This window comes from Columba livia, chromosome 24 (genome assembly GCF_036013475.1).
Source record: "Columba livia isolate bColLiv1 breed racing homer chromosome 24, bColLiv1.pat.W.v2, whole genome shotgun sequence".
Taxonomy (NCBI): domain Eukaryota; kingdom Metazoa; phylum Chordata; class Aves; order Columbiformes; family Columbidae; genus Columba; species Columba livia.
In genome coordinates this window covers 799,377-814,565 of record NC_088625.1, presented here as the reverse complement: position 1 = coordinate 814,565, position 15,189 = coordinate 799,377, and the positions used below count along the sequence as shown (strand labels likewise).

Below are 15,189 nucleotides of genomic sequence, written 5' to 3'. Positions count from 1 at the left end.
GCCCGGCCCGGCCCGGCTCCCTGGATCCCTGGTCCGTGGGGACCGGCCCCGGGGACAGCCCGGAGGGGGAGCCCCCACCCCACAGGGGACCCCCAGGGGAAGCGCCGTCTCCCAGGGGAGCCCCTCCCCGATTCAGGATCCCATAAGGGGAGCCCTTGCTTTCCATTTCCCTTCTCCCATCCGCATTTCTCCACGGGGCCCCTGCAGCCCCCCCCCAGCTCGCAGCACTTTTCATTGCCAGGGGCTGAAGTAATCGGAAGGAACTGGAAGTTTCTCCAGGACTTGGTTCATTGGGGTGCAGTCACAATGCTGCGCAGCATTTTAGGGTCCATCTCCCGCAAACAGCCCCAGCTGGCAACCAGCCTCCCACTGACAGTCCTCGGGCTGAGGGCTTTATGGCCTTTACATCACATTTGGTGTGTCTGCGATTGCGTTTTGGGGTTTAAATGCTGCGACAAAACAGCTCAGCCCCACATTATAGAAAGCCATTTTCTGGGCTTGAACTGGCACCCAAACCTCTGCCCCCTGCTTCCCCCGGCTCTCTGCGGGACAAACGTACGGAGACAGGAGCGCTGCTGCTATTGTGCACTTTATTTCTACAGGTCCTCTGAGCGAGGAGCCCAAAGCTCTTCTCAGTCTGCACATGGTTCGCAGGCTGCGGGCGGTGACGCTGACAGCAGATGGGACGACTTGCTGGGGGACAGACGGACGCCCATGCGGGAGCTGGAAGCAGAACTGCGGCTGGAACGCGCGGGTCGCCCGCCGGGCCGGCTGTGAGCGAGACTGCGTGCTGATGTGCATTCCCCGTTCGGGTCAAATCACCGAGCAAGCAGCCGCCTCCAGGCCGCGGTCCTGCCGAGGGCCACAGCCCAGCTCCCTCCACCCGCAGCACCGAGCCGGCAGCGCCGGGAACAGGACTGGCCTCCGGGTGCTGAAAGGAGAGGAAAAGCGACCAGACCCCCGACAGAGAGGGGCAGGAACAGAACTACACGAGGAGGGGGATGCGGCCGAGCGCGGCTGCCGACACCCCCGAGGGAACGCACCGGCACGGGTGCTTCCAGAAACAAAACACAGAGTCACAGAGAGTGGGAGGGCAGGGGGGACACGGCGCCTGGGCGCACACACACACGCTGCAACACAGGGAGTGAAACACTGACATTTATATCGAAACACGCACTAACAGAGCGAGCTCTACCAGCCGATGCATTTTTGCCAAAGCAGGATGACATCTGTGTGTCCCGGGCAGCGCGCAGGCCGGGTGGGCAGCGCGGGGAGGCTGCCCCTCGTGCAGCTTTCCTGCGGTCACCTCCTGTCCCCGGCAAGTGACAAGCCTCTTGCTGTCCTCTCACATCTTTTGGTTTGCTTTGCTCTGCGCTGCACTAGAGAGGAACTGGCAGGGAGCTGTGAAATGCGGGTGGGTTGTGGAGCGGGGAGCAGCCCTGAGCGGTGACACGGCTCCAGCTGGCCCAGCCCCAAGGGACATTGCTCACCCAGACCTGCACCAACGCTTTTCTCCACGTCTTGCAGTCAGGCGCTTGGTTTTTGGTACTCGCTCAGCCTCGCGTCGTGAGCGGGACGGGCTCTTACCAGCGACAAGCAGAGCTGAAGCGTGAGCAGAGGGGAACCCGTCCCCGCTGTCTCTCTGCAGCACTGGCAGCCTTGGGGACAGTTTTGAGAGTGGAAAAGGGCTGTGAGCACCAAACCGAGCACCGAACCAAGCGTCGAACCAAGCGCCGAGCGTGGCCGCCGGCTCGGAAACCCGCCAAACCTCCGGTGCTGCTCGGGGTGGCCTTTGCGCAGCAACCCCGGCTGTGCGGGGCCGAGCTGGGACATCAGAGCTTTTACCGCACAGTGCGCTCCTGGTGAGCGTCTCTGGAGCCAAGTGCCGCGGAGGGAAGCAGGGATGCGGAGATTAACCAGCACACCAGCCCACAAACCTGCCAAGCTCACAGGGAGCAGGAAGGGTGTGTTGGGGCGGAAAGTCCTTTCCCTGGGAACGCTCCACTGCAGCATGTTTTTAACATTTGATTTTCCACTCTCCCTTGCCCCAAGCTGCCCAGCATCGGATCGGACGCGTGAGCAATGCTCCCTTACAGCCACCCCGCAGCTCTACAGCCAAGCGAGCCGCGGGTGGGACCGCGCTCCCTGCTCTACCGCGGCACTGCAGAGCCTCCCGCGTCCTTCATCTGTGTGTGCATCACGTACACGGGACACAAAACACACACTACGCATGCAAGCCAGGCAGAAATCTGCTACGATCACATCTACGGGAAGGGGGATGCAGCAGGGACAGGGCACGGACTGCGCGAAACACCAGCACCCTTTGTTCCAGAAAGGACAGACACTATGTACAGCACCCCGGACCGCAGCGCCGCGAGAACCCGGACACCTCAGCACCCTCTGGAACTCGGGACGTCGCTAACGGGCTGCCCGTTCCCCTCCAATTTACCTGCCGGGACCTGCCGTGGTGCCACCGAGCTCCCACTCCGGCAGGTAAGCCAAGAGGAACAGACTTTGCTTAAAAGTGTTTTATTTGCAAGCACAGTCACCATCTAGGGCTCTGCCTTTCAGATCCAAACGGGTTTCTTTCTGAGAAAGAGAGCCTGGCACTTCTAAACGAACGGCTGTTCTCCTGTCATCGTTACTAGACTCCAACCAGCCCTCAGAACAAAACACCAAACCAAAATCCCCCTAGGCACAGCCCGCCCCTCCGGCTCCGCTGCCGACAGCCGGGGAGCAGAGGAAAAGCTGCGCCACGACTCCACTTTCTACCCTAAGAGGCTGGAGCCGCTCAGATAAAATGTTTATACAAGTAAAAGAGAAGCGATAAAGAAATATACAGCTTGGAATCTGTAAAGCTGCAGACTGACTTAGGCCTTGCACACAGGGGCTATTCATACGGGCTTCCTTTAGAAAACAAGGATGTAACAGTCATACTTAAAAAAACAAATAAACCAAAGCAGAAGAGGGAACAGCTCTGCACGGAGCCCCCGGCACCCGGGAGGGGACACACATCCGCTCCAGAGCAGCGAGGGCGGCACCGCCTTGTGCAGCGTTCACCGGATCGTTAAAATCCCAACCGGAGCAACTGTTAAAAGCCAGCGACACAACACAGAGAGGCAGAGAACAGGCCAGGCAGCAGCACCGCACCGAGACCGCCCTGGGACGCTACGTGGGAGGGACGGTGAAAAAAGCACGAGAACAAGCACCTGGGAGTGTCACACAAGTCGGGTTGACCGTTTGGTTCTTTACATTTCTGAACTCCAGTTTCATGCCGCTTCAGAAAGGAGTGAGAAAGGAACAGGAATCACTTAAAACCCCCCAGAAACAGAAAAAACAAAACCGAAAGAACAAACAAAACAAAACAAAAACTTTAAAAGGTGGGACCGAGTTTGGAAAAATGCATCCGTTCTGGCTTTTGCAAGTGGAATGTGATTCATGTTGACAGGCTAACACACTGAGCACAACCCCCAGCCGGGACCGGCGCCCGGAGCCGTGCGGGGCTGGCGATGGGGGCTACGGCTTCTAGACAACCACGGAGCAACGAGGGGGCACGGGGTGACAGTCCTGTTCTCGCTTTAAATGAGGAATGGTTTAAAAGTAAAACTCTTCTTCAGCTAGTTTCCTCCTGCAATAAAACCAACCAAGCCGGCCCCCGCAGGTACAAGACCAGTTAAACGTGAGCCTTCCCCCTCAAAACACTAGGTACGAACATCCGGCAACATTCTACAATGGAAAGTGCTTTAAGAAAGAAGGATTCTGTAGTGCCAGTGACAGAACTGATCGGATGGGCTGGACGCTGCTGCTCCCGCGGGCGCGGCGGCTCAGGCCAGGGCAGCTCGCTTCTCCTCGGGGGTCTCCTCCAGCAGCTGCATGATCAGTTCGTGGAGCGGTTTGCAGATCTTGGCGTAGCCCCCTCCCGTCAGGTGCAGGAAATCGAACATGTCGTGGTACGAGATGGTGCCGTCGGAGTGCACGAAGCCGGCGTCCACGTCCAGCAGCTGCACGTTGGGCAGTTTGGGGAGCGAGGCTTTGAGCAGGTGGTTCACCTTGGCGTTCTTCTGCCGCAGCGGGTTGGGCTTCTCTCCACGAGGTAGCAAGCCCTGGCACAAGGAGGAGGCAAAAAAGAGCTTCAGGTGACTTTGCTGGCCTAACAATGGTGCCTCTCAGCTTCTCAGATGGCGGCGGCAAGAGGAACTCATCCTGTGAATCAGGCTTTGTCCAGCCAGACCCAATTTGAAATGCAGCCGAAAGAGCCAGATGAGCCACCAGCACAACTGGCGCAGACCTGCTCGCTTTTCCTCTTCCCGGTTGTTTTTCCCTTAACGTATCAGTTGTGCTCTTTGGAGGAGCTTTCAGCAGCGACGTGAATGCCACCGCCCGGCTTCCCAACAGACAGATAAGCGACCGCCCTCCCCCGAACGGCCCGTCCCTCCCTGGCTCGCAGGGAACACGGGGCTCCCCGAGCAGCTTGTTTTCCCGGCGCTCCCAGGGACGTACCAGCACAATCACTTTGGCCTGCGGCTGCTGGGTGTTTATCAGGCGCACAATAGCCTCGATTCCACCTGCTACTTCTTCTGCTGTGTTTCCGTGATTATTTGTTCCAACCCAAACAACGATGACCTACAAGGAGAAAAAATATTTGTGGCTTTTTCAGGACGAGCTGCAATAGCATTACCGACCCTGAAAACCCTGTACAAATACCATCTGCGGCCAGCGAGCTGCAGGAAGAGCCGGGCTTAAGGCTAAACCCAGACTGGAAGAGGCCTCCAGCTGCCAGTAATGCTCATCTCTGAACAGCATCTTACGAGCTTCTGTGCTGGCCCCCAGTACGGACGGAGAACCAGGGCTGCTGCAGCTTTTCGGCCAGCCTGGGGACGTCTGAGCCCAGCCCGGTGCTGAGCGCCCAGAGACACACCCGCAGGAGCCGGCGCTCGTCACACAGGGTAATGTATATCTATACAGTGCAGTGTGAGCACCTCAGGGGCCGAGACAACCAGACAGCTCCGCTTTCTACTTTCAAAAAACTGTAAGTTGTTGAGTTCTGCACCACTTGGGCACTTGAGTCTCTTTTAAGTCAGCACAGGGCTGCCTGGTTTGGTTTTCTGCTCATACCTTCGGTTTGATGTTCTCCAGTTCTCCGTTCTTCAGCCTCCATAGAACGTGTCCTGTGGTGTCTCCATCGATCCCAAAATTCAAGGCGTGTAGCGGTGAGAAGAGCTCTCGCCAGATCTGCAATCAGAAATCAAGTCGCTATTTCAGAGCAGCGTCCTGACCGTGCAACAAAGATCCTACGCAGACAAGTGAGGTCTTCGAGGACAACAAACAAAAGGCCCAAAAATCAGAAGGGCAGAAACTGGCAGTACTACACACGACCAGCAGTCACTGGATTAAAGAACCAGCCCGACGGCTCTGGCCGCCCCCTGCTCTCCTGCCGTACCTCGTACTGCTGCAGCAGCTGCACCATGGAGTCACCCACGAACAGCACGTCGGGCTCCTTGTCTTTGCAGTCCGAGACAAACCTGTTGTGCTGTGAAAGGCAAGCAGTGAGGTGAGCCCGACAGTCCTCGCGGTCCCTCTGCTGGGACAGACAGGGACACGCGCAGGGGCGCTTTGTGCTGTGTTTAACAAAGGGCTGGCAGCTGCTGCTGGCTGGCGCCCCAACCGGAGCGTTCTCTGAGATGGTTTCCGAGGGCAGTTCGCACAGTGCAGATTTCTGCCTCGCTTCAGCGCGACAAGGCAGCCACGGGCTGATAACCTGACAGCTCTGGGGCAGCAGAGCCGCCGGGAACGGGCAGCCTGGGCAGACCGGAGCCGTGCGGCTCCATCCCGACGGCTCCCGGCACAGAATCCGGCCCGCGCGCCCCCAGCCTCACCTGCGACATCCACCTGCCGTCCCCCTGCACGTCCTCGGCGGCGTGGGGAACCGCGGCGGGGTTGGAGTCTCCCTGGTTCATCCTGTTCCTGCGGAAACAACGTTCCAGAGAAGCTGCTTTCAGCACCGGGGAAAGGCTGCGGCGGGACCCGCGCGCTGCCCGGCGCCCGCAGCGGCAACGCCCGCCCGCTCCGCTGCGTGCCGGCTTCTGCCTCACAACCGAACGCGGGCCATGCCCGCGGGACGGCCAGACCGGCTGCGCAGCGCGTCCTGCGCTGCCCGGGGATGAGGCGCGGATGCCGCCCCCCGGCCGCGCCGGGCTCTGCTGCCGCGGCGATGGGCGCCCGCGGGCGGGGATCAGCCGCTGCCAGCGCGGCGAGACCCGCTCACGGCTCCCGAGCCCCGCGGGCCGGGATTATCCGGCTGCAGGGACCGCGCGGCCTCGATCCGCAGGATGGGAGCGGGCAGAACGCGGGCCCGGGAGCGGCCCGTCCCCACACAGCTGCCGGGAGCGCGCTGACAGCCGCGCCCGTCCCCCGCCCCGCCGGAAGCGGCGGCTGCACCGGGGCGGCGACCAGGGCGGGGCCGCGCTCACAAGCACGGGCTGCTCCGGGGCGCCGCTTCGCGCGGGTCCCGCCGGCCGTGCCGGGCCCTGCAGCCGCTCCGCCGCGGGGCAGCGCGGTGCCCGCGCCCCAGGCCGCGCACTCACGGCGGCTGCGGCTCCCCCCACGACTCCATGGCGGGCACCTCCCTCCCTCGGCCCGGCTCCCACCGCGCCTGCGCCGCCTCAGCTTCCGCTTCCGGCGCCGCCGCCCGCCAATCGCCGCTAGCCCTCCGCGCCGCTTCCGGCCGCCCTGCCGGAAGTCCCGCCCAGCGCAGCGGCCGCGCTGGCCCCTAGGCGGCGCTCGGCAGCGGTGAGCTCGCGATGACGTCATTCTCCCGTCCGTGACGTCATTCTCCCGCCCGGGAGGCGAGGTGAGGCGCACCGGGGCCTGCGCTGAGGGGGGGGGCTGTCCCGTCCTCCGCAAACCCCGGGGAAACGTCCGAGGCGGCCGGGGTGGGCGGCTCCCGGAAAGACGTCAGGAGCAAGGCGTGACGTCACCCCGCCGCTGACCGGAGCACCGGGGGGTTCAGCGGCGCCCGGATCGGGTGTTCCCGGCGGTTTCGCGCCTCCCTCCCGCCGCGTGGGGGCGCCCTCCCCGCGGCCCCCCCACCCCCCCTCCGCACGCGCGGGTGCGTCACGGCGGCGCTGGCGTCACGGCCCCGCCTCCCGGTTGCCATGGCAGCCGCCCGCCCCCCCCCGCTGAGCTCACGCGGTGCCGCAGCCCCGCGGGGGGGGTTCGCTCCTCGCGACAAGATGGCGGCGGCGGCTGCAGCGGCGGCGAGCGGAGCGGCGCCCCCCCCGGCCCCGCGCCTGCCCCCCGCCCCGCCGCCCCCGCGCCCGCCCGGGCCCGCGCGCATCGGCTACTACGAGATCGAGCGCACCATCGGCAAGGGCAACTTCGCCGTCGTCAAGCTGGCCACGCACCTGGTGACCCGCGCCAAGGTGAGGGCCGGCCCGCGGGCCCGCTCCCCCGCCGCGGCCCGGCCGGGCTGCGAGCGACCCCGCCCGCCGCGCCGGGCCGGCTCCGAGCCCGCGGGGCAGCGGGCCGGGCCCGCCGGGCTGCCCGCGGCCTGTGGGGCTGCAGCCGGGCCGGAGCCGCGGAGGTGAGCGGGGCAGCGCCGGGCGGTGTCGGCGGGGCCGGGCCCGCAGCCTCCGCAGCCCTCCTGCGGGTGCCGCGGTGCCCGGCTGTGTGTGCGACCCCGGCTCTGGCGGGGGCAGCCGGGCCTCGGTGAGCGGGAGCCGTGTGCCGGGAGGCAGCGCCGCCAGCCCGCGGGAGCAGCGCTCCGCATGGGCCTGGAGCTCTGCGGGGCGGAGCGCGGGGCCCGGCCGGGCTGGGAGCGGCTCCGGGGTCCCCGGAACGGGCTGCACCCCGGGCAGGGCCGCGGCTGCTCCCGGCCCCGGAGCGCGGCAGCGTCGCTGTGACAGCGGCCGTGGGGTCTGCGCTGGCCGGTCCGTGTCGCGGCGTGTGCCCGTGCTGCTGGCACCGCGCTGGCCCGGGAGCGGCTGAGCCCGGGGCCGCCGCGGCAGCAGAACCGCGGCCGGGCCCTGAGGAGCCCCCGCTGGCCCGGGCTGCCGTGAGGAGCCCCCGCTGGCCCGGGCTGCCGTGGTGCCGCACGGGGGACCAGGAAGGAGCTTTGGGTGTCTTGTGTCAAGAGTGACATTATATGGCAATAGTGGTACAAACGCCCGGTTCCTTTGGTTTGTGGGAACTCTGGTTTTTTAACTGTGGAACTAAGACAGTCAGTTTCAGGGACTATTTCCAAATCCTGGCCTCGTCCCCTCCTCAGAACCGGGTCACTTTGGGTGCTCATGGCAGTTTCGGTGCCTTCCAGTGCTGGCCGCCGTGTTGCGCAGGCTTTGGCCGCTGTTGTCCCCGTTCTAAAGCTGAACTTTGCTGACAGAAGCAGGGCTGAGGAGTTCAGACGCTTCACGTGCAGGAGGCTGATCCTCTTGAGTAGACATCAGTTGCTCCTGGAGCTTCAAGTTGCGTTCCTGTTTTCAGCCTCCCTCGTTGAGTCGAGGTTTCTTTGAGCAGCGCTGACTCCAAAGTTTGCTAAAGCGGAGTCTCTTTCGTATGGGAATAGTTGTTTTTCCTGAAGAAGGGCAAAACGCACACAGATTTTGTCTGGAAATCCTGTTCAACATTGGCGGGGCTGGATTCTACGCGTTGTTTCCCAGAGATGGAAGAGGATGCCAAGACTGAAAGACTGGCGCTTTGCTGCGTAGCGCTCTCCCCTCATTTCCAGAGCTGTGCGGTGAGTGAGGGTGTTTCGCTGGCTTTGCGCGGCTCTTTCCTGGCGGGATGCGATCCCTCGGAGCTCCGCGTGCTCGTACCTGTGCTGGCGCGGCCGCCGCCAGCTCGCGGTGCCGGCCAGGGCAGCGCGGCGCCGGGACTCCGCCTGGGAGCTTTCTTACCGCCGAGCTCCGGTTCCCCTCCAAACCCCAGCCCACAAGGAGCAGCGCGAGCAGATGGGTTGGCTGTGGCTTGCGAACGCTGTGCATCGTTGTTTCGGTGCTTCTCCTTTGCTGGGACAGTGCTGGGGAAGGGGAGGGGAGCTCTGGTTCCGGCTCTGGGACTCGGGAGGTGCTGATGTCAAATGCCTTGGAAAGGGCGAATCTGTAGGGAAAGGTTTATTTGAATGGCAATACAAAACAATGCTACTGGAAGCTTGTTTTCATCAGGGTAGTACTTTTAAAAGTTTGCCTTATGGAAACGACTTAGAAGCAAGTAAAGCTGTGGCAAAACAGCCCGTGCAGCGGGGCTGTGTTCCCCAGGAGCGCAGCCCGTGCAGCGGGGCTGTGTTCCCCAGGAGCGCAGCCCGTGCAGCGGGGCTGTGTTCCCCAGGAGCGCAGCCCGTGCAGCGGGGCTGTGTTCCCCAGGAGCGCAGCCCGTGCAGCGGGGCTGTGTTCCCCAGGAGCTCAGCCCGTGCAGCGGGGCTGTGTTCCCCAGGAGCTCAGCCCGTGCAGCGGGGCTGTGTTCCCCAGGAGCGCGCAGCCCTCAAACCCAGCCCCGGACCCGCGCACTCGGAGCCCCGGCGCGTCCCCTGCCCCGACAGCTGCGCTGCCGTCGCCGCCCCTCCTCGGGAGCTGCGCTCGGAACACGTTCCAGCATCTCTGTGAGCTTTGAAATCCGTTGTACCCCAGCTTTTGAGACCTTTTCTAGAAAGCGTGGTTAATAACTATGACGACTTGAGTTCTTTGCTGCTCCGCAGTCTATCGATGGGGTATTGGAGTCTGTTTTCCATTCGTATGGACGTTTCCCAGGTCAAGCAGGCATTGACATGACATCTGAGGATAACAGCTTGAGCATTCCTGCCTTGCGTCCCCTTTTCCCTAAAAAAGAAAAGCAGAGAGTGTCTCGGTGCCCGTTCTGGGGCGGAAGGAGCGGGCTTTGCTGGCTGTGTGGAAGTGGAGGGCCGCGTTTCTTTACAGAGGAGAGCGTGTGCTGTGTGTGCCTGGCACGTATTGCAGCCGCAGGACGCTGCCCTTCACATGGAACTGCATCTCACCAGTTGAATGTGGGTCAGCGGTGTTGGGGACACTGACGAAGGGGAATGTTAATCACCCTAAAGGGCAGAAGGCCTGTATTCATGATTGTGCTGGAACTGAGGAAATAGAGCAGTGGGCAAATTCTCTATGAACCGAGCCAGCAGTTCCCGTGCAGAGCTGGAGTCCGTGCCCTGTGACACGTTCTGATAGCTGGACGGGAACTGGGGCTGCTCCTCTGACTGGGATAACTGGGCACCTGTGGTATCTTGCTGCATCTCTTCCCTCCCCTCACCTCTCGCCAGAAACCCTTGCTTGTTTCTGCTCTACAGATCTTCCAAGTGACCTACTGAATGGATTGTTTTCCACACAATTTGCATTTATAAGTCATCCAAGTGACTTCATTAGAATTCCAGCTCTGTTTGGTCACTGGAGTTGGTTTTTAATGCCTTGTTTTTTCCTGACTGCAAATGTTAAACTTTCCTTATCCCGTGAGTTTAAACCATTGTGCTGCACGAATCGAGCATTTTGTTGGTGGGTGAGTCCGTGCTGCTTGTTTCTCGTGGCCGTAGAAAGGCTGACGGTTGTGGACGGCTCGTTCACCTGCTGTGCTGCTCACGCGGCTGTGTGCTCATCGCCCGTGTGCAGCACAGTTGTATTTTAGCTCTCATTTGGAGGGGACGTTTAGTAAAAGCCTAAAAGCTAGGAATGGACTTTGGCTAGGCATGGTTGCCACAGTGGGGATAAGAGGGAATATTTCTTAGACCTCACAGAGGCATGAACTGTATCAACTGCAGGCGGAAGTACCGACATTATACGTTTCATTACATCTTCCTTGCTGTAGGAGACAACATGCGATTACTGAGAGATGAACGCAAGAGTGTGATTGAATTTGAGAGCAGGCTGCTTCTGGTTGACATAGCGTCGGGGCCAGGAGAGCCGGCTGGCCGTGGTGGTTCCCGCAGGGCGGGACCGGGGGCTGGGGCTCCTCTGGGCCGGCAGGGCCGCTGCCCTGGAACAGCCGAGGGAAGCGGGACCTGCTGCTCAGCTCTGCAGCTCTCAGGTCGCTGGGGCTCAGGTGGGTCCATCTGTCGTATTTCCTCCACCTGGCTGCCTCCCAGTGTCTGTCCCTCCAGCGCTTGTGGTGCTGGCTGCGGGGCTGCCTGGCAGCGTGGAGAGCGCCGGGCAGCGGGGGCTGGCACCTTTGGGCAGGGACAGAAATGGCTCCTGTGAGGAGGAGAAGCCGCTGCTGGCAGGAGCGGGAAGAGGAGCAAGTGTGACACGGGTGGGGATCGCTGTCTCTTTGCTTGGCAGGTGTCTCACAAAGGTTTGACGGATGCTTTGGAGGCCTAATTAGCGTTTCTAGAGCCCGTGTTCTCATCTGTGTTTGAAGGAGGAATCGTGTTAGAAGGAAGTAAGGAAATGGCAGCGTGTTGCTGGGAGACTGGGCTCCTCGGGTATCGGTGTTTTCACAGAGAAGCAGCAGCTAAACTCCTTTTCCCCTCGTCGTTATCAGCCTCGAGCAATTGCTGTGGGAATCCGCTGGCCCAGCAGCTCACCCTTCTCAAGGTGATTGTACGACCGTGCGCTTCCCCCGGGAAATAACGCGTTCGGACCCTGCTCCGGTGCTGCCCGCGGAGCAGGAGTCACAGCCTGCCGGGGAAGTTTTCCCCATCTGAAGAGGTTCTGGTGTGAACTGTGACTTCTCTTATGTGTCTGTCGGTGCCACCGTAGTCTGCACGGCGCTGCCTTCAGCTGCGTGTACTCGTGCGAGAGGCAAACCAGCTCCAGCGTCTCCCTTTGGAGCATGCTCGGGTTTGAGCAGAGCAATTTGGAAGGCCTCTAGTTAAGCCATTGTACTCGTTATTACAGACAGGGCCTTTCTGCCGATCCCAGTCCAGGGGTTTCATATGCTACATTAACACTTAAATGAAGAAACCGCTGAAGGCTGATTCATTATTAGTCATTATGTCTCTTTTTCTAGTAACTGGCCCCAAGTTCTCCATAGCTGAGGCTAAACCTCACCCTCTCTGTTAAATGGCCATCAAAGGGGTTCCATCAAAAGGGAATTATGTGGCTTCAGCCAAGTTTCAAAGTAGTCGAATCACACTAACCCACACAAACAAACTCCCACACCCAGTGGAACTGACACGTCGTGCTTAAAAATAGCCCCCTGCTCGCCCGCGTGTGCGGGGGGAGCCGAGCTGCGCCCGGGCGCAGCCGGGCCGGGGATCCCGGGCGGCCCAGGGCCCTCCCACGGGACGGAGCAGGGCCAGGCACGCACTCGGTGTTCGCCGTTCCTTGCTAACTGGTTGTGAATCAGGGAGCGGCTGTAACACTGCCCTGTAGTGCCCAGCTCAGCGGCTCGTTCTTCGGCTCTTTCTGCTGGACATGTAACAGTCCCTGGGTTGTGCTTCACCCAGTCACGTTCTCATCGCAGGCCGTGGGCTTGTTCGGCTGTCTTCTCATTCCGTGCGTTCCAGCAGTTTGACCCTTCAGCGAGGTCAGCGAGAAAAGGCTTGAGCAGCACGGCCATGGTCAGTGACGCACAAGAGCTGTCCCTGCTGTCCCCAACAGCGCTCAGCACAGCTCTCCCTGCTCCCAAGGATGCTGCCGCGGTGCTGCTGCGCGCGAGTTGTCTTCACCATTGGGCGGGATATTAAAAGCTTTATGGTTTACAGTTACAGGCATTGCTCTGGCCAGAGGAGTGTCGAAACTGATACGGCAATTACTGCCGCGCTCGTCACAGGTTGTGACTCTCACGTGCTCGGTGAGACAGAAGTGGTGGTGGTTGGAGCAGTGCCACTGGCTGGCGGGGACACGGTGCCGGGCTGGCTGTCCTGCCCCTGCCCCACCGGCTGCAGGGGCGCGGCGCTGGGCCAGCCGTCCTGTGCCACCAGCCCACTGGAGAGCAGGCAGCCAAGGTGCAGCCGGGGTGTCAGTTTTGCACAGCACCGCTGTTAAAAGCACAACTGTAGAAGTGCTGCGACAGCGAGAATATTTTTTTAAAATTTCTTTTTGTCTTTGGTTGTGTCCTGAAGGGCAGAACCGCAGCTGAAGTAGCGTTTTTCTGTTCCTAGCATTGCATTTTACCATTCAGCTTCACCTTTTCTCCTCTTTGGGCTCCTAGCACTAGAACTGACCTGCTGCAGATGCTGGTCTTTCCCCAGCCGTGGATTGCAGGCCTGTTTGATGGATGTGCGCACACACGCTCGATGACGGCCGCTCCGCGGGCAGCGCCGCCGCGTGCCGTGCCCGGAGCAGCCCGGCGTGGCGTCCCGCTGCGCCCAGCACGGTGACCGGCGCTGGTGTCTCGGCCCTCGGGGAAGCGCCGCTTCCTGCCCGATTTGCATCCCGAGCCCTAAGTCAGCAGCTCGGGGTTCGCGTGGTGCCCCGGCTTGTTCGCGTGAGTCACCGTTCACACCGTCAGCGCCAACGTGCTTGTCCAAACACGAGGAGCGCGGCGGGGGCACCCGGGCAGGCTCTTGTAAAGCCAGTATCGTGGCTCTGAGGTAAACAGCAAACGCTCTTTGTTTTACCACATGTAGGTCTGCAAAGTCGAAAACCTTCTGCGTGAGTCTGTGTGATAAGCGTGTTTCTAGCTGGCTGGAACAAAGCTTGCTTCCTGTCCTCCCGACCCAGATCCTATCGGCGTGCAGGGAAAGGCGATCTGGGCTGGGATGTGTTTTCATGCTGGTCCCAGAACAAGGGCTGCTCCTCACCGCCTGCCCCGCGCCGCCGCCTCCGGTGGAAACCGCAGCTGTGCAGCTGAGCTGTGCCCGGGGAAGCTCAGGGCCCACAGCTCTCCAAGTGTCTGTTAGAATAGGAATATCAACTCTCCGATAAAGTGGTGGTTAACATTGCTTCTTATTTTTTACTAGGCTTTTTTTTTTCCTTCTGTTAAATGTGTTCTGAGATCCTGAACAGCAATTCCAATCTGCCGTTTGTTGTGTTGTCTTTGCATGGGCAAGGGTGCAAGTGGCTGTGCAGGAGTGGAACGCGGTGTTAGCGGGCTTCTTTGGTTTGGAGCTTTCAGAACCTTAAAATCCTGCTCGAATAAGAGCAGTGTGTGATGTGTGACTCCAGTGAGCGGAGCAGCCGCCGGCCCATCGGCGGCGCGTGTCCAGCCCCACACGCCCGGCTGCAGCCATCCCGAGCCAGCCACCCATCTTTGGGCTTCTGTTGCATGGGAAACCGTTCGAAAGCCGTATGGGAGCAGCACTGTCATCCCAGCTCTGCTCTGCCTCCTGCCACACTCTAACCCTGCCTTCTTTTATGGGATTCCTCCCCAGAAAGCCCCCCTGGGCTGCAGAGCCTGCCAGGCCCTGCTTGTTTGGGTCTCGTGCTGTTGTTTCTGTAGCAAGTGTTAACAAGCCGCCTGTCCGCTGGCTCCAGGGCCGAGTAGAAGGCGTTGTGGTGCCGCTGTTTTGGCTTGGGATGGCGTTGCCCTTTGCCATGTGCTGTCTGCCCTTGTGCTCGGTGTGTTTGCGCGCTGGCTGTCGCGGTGCTCGCTCTGGTGGTGCCGGGGCAGGTGCAGCCCGGACCGCGCTGGGTCTGCCCAGCACCGCTCCAGAAGCTCAGGGTGCGGCGGGCGGCACAGCTGGTGAGAGGCCGGGAGGAGAATTCTGCCCCGCTCGCAGGCAGAGGTGTGGATCAGGTGTTCCTGGCGAGGTCTGGCAGCGCAGCCCGGCTGTTGGTGACCCCTCAGCACGCTTGGGTCCGTGTTCTTTGGCTGCCCCTCTGCACCCAGCCCGCGTTTCGGGTGGCGTTCCCCATGGAATCCGTGGGGTGACCTCTCCAGTTCCGACACTGAGCTCACATTATGGGAATCCTTCCGCGGAGTTAATTTTCCTCGGTGTTGGCACGTTGTGAGCCGAATGTGTACACAGTTAGTGCAACAACTTCCTACTGACGGTGCTTCGAGAGGAGCTGCTGTTTATAAAGCGAGGGATTTCCAGCTCTGTTTTTCTTCCCTCTCCCGTGCAGAGTAAACTCTCAGAACTGAATTTCTCACTTTCTGACTGCTTGATAATACTTGTTGGATTCTGTTGCTGTTGGTTCAAACATGTGGCCCCAAGGGGAGAGTGAGCTCTGTGTGTTTTGGACGTTTCTAAATCTAGACGTGGTGTAAGTCCTCTGGGGATGGGTGACGAAAGGCGAGTGAATGGGAAGCACTGAGATCTCAAGGCGGACAGGTTGGCTCTGTTGGCGATGGTGGGAAGGT

The 15,189-nt window shown here is 60.9% G+C and overlaps 2 protein-coding genes across 5 annotated transcripts in view; one reads left to right on the top strand and one right to left on the bottom strand.

The window, feature by feature from the left end:
• Nucleotides 1–573: 573 nt before the first annotated feature.
• PAFAH1B2 (platelet activating factor acetylhydrolase 1b catalytic subunit 2) lies at nucleotides 574–6,951 on the bottom strand. Of its 2 annotated transcripts, none has more exons than XM_065040208.1 (6): nucleotides 6,862–6,951; nucleotides 5,877–5,964; nucleotides 5,441–5,530; nucleotides 5,116–5,232; nucleotides 4,501–4,623; nucleotides 574–4,103 (listed from the first exon to the last, which is right to left on the bottom strand). In XM_065040208.1, the coding sequence occupies exons 2-6, from the start codon at nucleotides 5,955–5,957 to the stop codon at nucleotides 3,825–3,827; spliced, it is 690 nt and encodes a 229-aa protein (XP_064896280.1). In that variant the 5' UTR covers nucleotides 5,958–5,964; nucleotides 6,862–6,951; the 3' UTR covers nucleotides 574–3,824. The 2 variants fall into 2 exon arrangements, with proteins under 2 accessions (XP_064896280.1, XP_064896279.1); XM_065040207.1 differs by lacking the exon at nucleotides 6,862–6,951 and adding an exon at nucleotides 6,585–6,725.
• A 313-nt stretch (nucleotides 6,952–7,264) lies between these two features.
• Nucleotides 7,265–15,189, top strand: part of SIK3 (SIK family kinase 3) — a 52,874-nt gene continuing 44,949 nt past the window's right edge. For 2 of the 3 annotated variants that reach the window (XM_065040164.1, XM_065040162.1), the window contains exon 1: nucleotides 7,287–7,421. The gene's annotated coding sequence lies outside the window, so the exon portion shown is untranslated. Of the gene's footprint in view, nucleotides 7,422–15,189 lie in introns of all 3 variants that reach the window. The other variant, XM_065040165.1, reaches the window with a different exon arrangement.